This window comes from Nematostella vectensis, chromosome 14 (assembly GCF_932526225.1).
Source record: "Nematostella vectensis chromosome 14, jaNemVect1.1, whole genome shotgun sequence".
NCBI lineage: Eukaryota > Metazoa > Cnidaria > Anthozoa > Actiniaria > Edwardsiidae > Nematostella > Nematostella vectensis.
Genome location: NC_064047.1, coordinates 4189933 through 4195202, shown reverse-complemented (window position 1 = coordinate 4195202; position 5270 = coordinate 4189933). Strand labels below are relative to the sequence as shown.

General features: G+C 43.9%; 1 protein-coding gene across 1 annotated transcript; it reads left to right on the top strand.

The window, feature by feature from the left end:
- Positions 1-2415: 2415 nt before the first annotated feature.
- LOC125559890 (protein qua-1-like) lies at positions 2416-2919 on the top strand. The gene has a single exon (XM_048722065.1). The coding sequence runs from the start codon at positions 2416-2418 to the stop codon at positions 2917-2919; it is 504 nt and encodes a 167-aa protein (XP_048578022.1).
- The last annotated feature ends 2351 nt before the right edge of the window (positions 2920-5270 follow it).

The following is a 5270-nucleotide window of genomic DNA, read 5'->3' as shown; positions in this document are numbered from 1 at the left end:
CTCAAAGAGTTTTCCGACCGACGGCTTCGAGTAGAGTGACAATAGTGGTCACCTTTACTTCCCTTTTATTGACTCGTTTACAATCCCCAGGAAATTGAGTGTGCATAGAGTTATTATAAAGTAATGAATTAAGGCACCCATCCCCAATTTTCTGTGGGCCAAAGAGAGTCCATGTCAACCGCCATTTGTCATCCTGACAAAATTCTAAGTGGGAGATCCAGCCATCGGTTGAATAGGGGAAGCATTGCTTTTGTATTGGGTAAATTAAATTCTTTTTTATAAGAACGTCTGAGCCGTTCGTTCTTATTTTTGGAGCATTTTAAGGCTGAATATGTTCTTAACTGTTAGTGTATAGTTCTTAAATTTAGTGTTTATAAGAATTTAATACCTAATGGATTATTAGGAAGTGAATTACACTAATGATCAATAGCAATAATAAGGTTGTTACTATGAGCACAATTTTATTCTGCATTTAAAAAGCATCAGGCCAAAAAAAAAAAGAAATTTTCTGCCTCGGCATGTCTTTAGCATGTTCTTAAAATTTGGTGAAATCTCAGGCCGAACGTTCTTATAAAAAAGGTTCTTATATAAAAAAAGAGTGTATAAAGCCTAGATGGTCATTACGGAGTTTTGTTACATCATTTGTCTTTCAATATATTGAAAGACAGTTGATACAAAGATGTAAGTTGACATTAAATATTTGACGGGGAAAAGGCTATTTTTTTTTGCTCGATTTTTGCCCGGACAGTTCGATTTTTTTCACGAAGGATGTCGGATTTTTCTGACAGTCTTTGCTTGCTCGATTCCTTTTTAGGGCCTTTCTCTATTTTTTTTTTGAATAAGTCACTTCTGACCTAATGGTCCGTTCCTTTGTTGAATGAGCTAAGCACAGCACGCGTAACACTTAATTAAAGAATCGTTGTCAGCCTTACCTTCGTTGTAATTTTCATTTTACTTTAAAACTTAAAAAACAAAGTTTCATACTATATTTAACAAATTCAATCAAAAATTTCGTATTGGCTTCCCAAAATCATCCGATGGATGACAAAATGGCGGCTGATAGGCTGTCTAAGTCATGTTAATCCTAAATATTGATCCTTTTTCAAGACAAAAACCTTTCGGTAGCCCATGGATGCTGGACGGCATTTGGAATCACCTCTGCCTCACTTGGGACAGCGTTAGCGGCATCCTTAAACAATATTACGACGGCGTACAGAAGGCGACCCATATTGGCTGGCAATCGGGCGCGAGCGTAGAGGGAGGGGGGAGACTGAGGATAGGTCAGCGGCAAACAGCAGAAGAGACGCATGCCGATGGCAGAATCTATATGGGTAACATGACTCAATTCAACCTTTGGAGCCGAGTTCTCCTCCGCGAGATGATCGATGGAATGTCCTTGGGGCCTGGATCCGAGGTTGGTGACTTGGTAGCCTGGCCTAGTTTGAGGGACTACGTTCAAGGAGATGTGCAGGCTGAAGAACGACCCAACATCGCACTGACTGGTGAGTCTTCCCCGAAATACTGGGCTACCTTTGGAATACCCCGAATTCGCAACCACCGATAAGTTTTACCCAGTATACTGGGCTCCCTTTAGAATATTCCAAATTTGCATTTACCTATAAGTTTTACCTAGAATACCGGGCTCCCTTTGGAATAACCCGAGTTCGCAATTACCTGTAAGTCTTACCCAGAATACTGGGCTCCCTTTGGAGGACAAAGTGTAAGGTTTCTATTCATACATGAACTGCACAAATAAAAGTCTGTCTTTATTTAATTCTTGATACTTGGTACTATATTTTGGGTATGAGATGTTTTTTTTGGCCCCCCTCCCTTGTTGTCTGAATCCCCATTAATCGGAGAGTCAGAAATGTATCGACAGTACTATTCATCTAGAAAATATAAATTATAAAAGGAATACAACTTCCCAATCATTCTTATAGTCTAATTTTGATCAATAAAGTTTTATTTCATTTTAGCGCGAGACAACAATTACCAAATGGTGATCGCCACACGTTCATACGGAAATTACATCAAATATCACGGCATCATTCCGAATATGATGTCTATAACAGCCTGTATCTGGTTAAAAACTAGTGCTTCTACGAGCTATTTAGTTCCACTCTTTTCGTATGCCAATAGTCTGCATGATAATGTATTTTCTCTGCACTTGGTAGCAGAAAATATCCTCAGGATATTTATTAATAACGGGTAAGTAAATGTAATAGGGATGGGGATAGCGATGGAGACAGGGAATATGAGGATAGGGAGGATAGGGATAGGGATGGGGATGGGATGGGATGGGAATGGAAATAGGGATTTGGAAGGAATAGGGATAGGTATGGGAATAGGGATAGGGTCGGGGATAGGGATGGGGATGGAATGGGATGGGATGGGATGGGATAGGGATGGAATGGGATGGAATGGGATGGGATGGGATGGGATAGGGATGGGAATAGGGATAGGAATGGGGATAGTGATGGGAATAAGGATAGGGATAGGTTCGGGGATAGGGATGGGGATGCGAATGGGAACGGGAACAGGAATGGTAATAGGAATGGGGATGGGGATAGGGATGGTGATTGGAATGTGAATAGGGATAGGGTCGGGGATAGGGATGGGAATGGGAATGGGAATGGAAATGGGGATGGGGATAGGATGGGAATAGGAATGGGGAAGGGGAAGGGGATAGGGATGAGGATGGGGATGGAGATAGGGTTGGGAATAGGGAATAGGGATGGAGAAGGGGATGGGGATGATGGTGAGGATGGGGATGGGGATAGGGATAGGAGGAATGGGGGTGGGGACGGGGACGGGGATGGGCATGAGGATGGAGATAGGGATGGGAATAAGAATAGGGATAGGGATAGGAATAAGAGGGATAGGAATAAGAGGGATAGGAGGGATGGGGATGGGGATTAGCTAATGGGGATAGGGATGGAAATATGGAGAATAGGAGGGATAGGGATGGGGATGTATACGGGGATGGGAAGACGAATGAAGATAGGGATGGGGATGGGGATAGGGTTGGGAATAACGATAGCCAGGACAAAGACTTCGGACATTATCAGTATATGATTTTAATTTATTAACACATGATATATTTTTATCATTATCTTCATTATTTATTTTCTAATAATATGAAAACGCCTTTGGCAGAATTACACATCACCTCATTACTCAGAATCTTCGCATCGGTGAATGGAATAACATTTGTACCCAGTGGCGTTCAACTAACGGCGAATACAATAGCTACATAAATGGAGAAAACAAGTATGAGGTGACCGGCCTTCAAACCGGCAGCACAATTATTGGAGGAGGGACTCTTATTCTTGGACAGGAACAAGATTCTCTAGGTGAGAACACAAACGCACAAGACGTTATTCAACCAAGGGACCACGGCAGAATATGTTTCATTTACCGCGCGATTGAGATTGTTACGAAAATAAACCACTTTGTTATGCAACGCGTCATGTGTGATTGTTTTGTAAGGGGAGATATCAGTCGCGCTGTTGAGGGTGTGGGGCTCGGATTATGAAGTGGATTATGTTTGTCAACACGGTCTTTGTTCGTATCATCGGCCCGAATGCTTTCCGAGAGGAGGGAGCACGATCTCAATCGCGCGGTAAATGAAACACATTCTGCCGTGCTCCCTTGCTTCTACAAGATATTTGGTGTTACACTTTTTCGTATGGCAATAGCTTATGTGACAATTCAGGGGCCGTATCCTGGGTACCACAGGCTCCAAGCTCTACCAAAGAGCTGCAAAGCGACGACGACCCTAGTCATTGTCTTTGGAAGCAAAGCTTGGACCCGGGGGGTGGAGGGGGGACATCAAGAAAAACAGACGGGGGTGCTCGACAGCAAAATCAATTTTTTTGCGGAACGTGGTCGGGGAACCTCGTCAGTTGGAGGGATCTGCGGAGCTCTCCCCGGTACGAAGATGTCGTCATACAGGAGTACTTAGAGTTCTATACACCCGGTATGTTCTACCCGATACACGGTATTTAGATCGTTAAAAAACGAGGAGATCGGCAGAACTCAGAGTGATATACACCGCTATGTACTACCCGATACAAGGTATTTAGATCGTTAACAGTAAGGAGATAGGCAGAACTCAGATTGCTATACACCCGCTATGTTTAACGATATATACGGTATTTAAACCGTTTTACAGTACGGGTAATCTGCTGACCTTGCTCAGTTGGTTGCTGCTAGCCGTAATCATCTAATTATTTTGAATGTCCAACACGCTCGCAGGGCAATAAGCCGTAGTGCAACAAGCTGTAGGGCGATAAGCTGAAGGGTTTTACATGGGATTTTATTGCCCTACGGCGTATCAACCTACGGCTTAATGCACTACGGCTTATTGTCCTACGACTTATTGCACTACGGCTTATTGCCCTAAGGCTCATCTCCCTACGGCTTATTGCACTAAGCCTTATTGCCCCACGGCTCATCTCCCTACGGCTTATTGCACTACGCCTTATTGCCCTACGGCTCATCTCCCTACGGCTTATTGCACTACGGCTCATCTCTCTACGGCTTATTGCACTACGGCTCATCTCCCTACGGCTTATTGCACTACGGCTTATTGCCCTACGGCTTATTGCCCTACGGCTTATTGCCCTACGGCTTATTGCACTACGGCTTATTGCCCTACGGCTTATTGCCCTACGGCTTATCGCCCTACGGCTTATTGCCCTACGGCTTATAGCACTACGGCTTATCGCCCAACGGCTTATTGCCCTACGGCTTATAGCACTACGGCTTATCGCCCTACTGTCATTGGTTCATCTGGACCATGTTTATTTGTCAACCGGTGTTGTCACCCGTAGCCATAGGGATCAGTATTGTCGAGATCTGATAGCAGCTATCCCCTCGGCCGGTTGCTTTGCTCCCGCCTATGCCCTTTTCGACACGAGAGTTGATCTAAAAAACGTCAAATGGCGTTGCTACTTCGCCAATGCTGTGAAAACAGTCGTCAGAGATCACACGTTTGCTTACGACAAGGACGTGTTGTCAGCTTGTTTGTATACTAGACATGACGAGCTTACAATGATTCAAGACTGAGCAGCTATAAGCGTTTTCAAGAGTCTCTGGCAGTGAAAACAGTCGTCAGAGATCACACGTTTGCTTATAACAAGGACGTGTTTTCGGCTTGTGTTCATACTAGACATGACGCGCTTACAATGATTCAAGACTGAGCAGCTCTCAGCGTTTTCAAGAGCCTCTGGCAGTGAAAACAGTTGTCAGAGATCACACGTTTATTA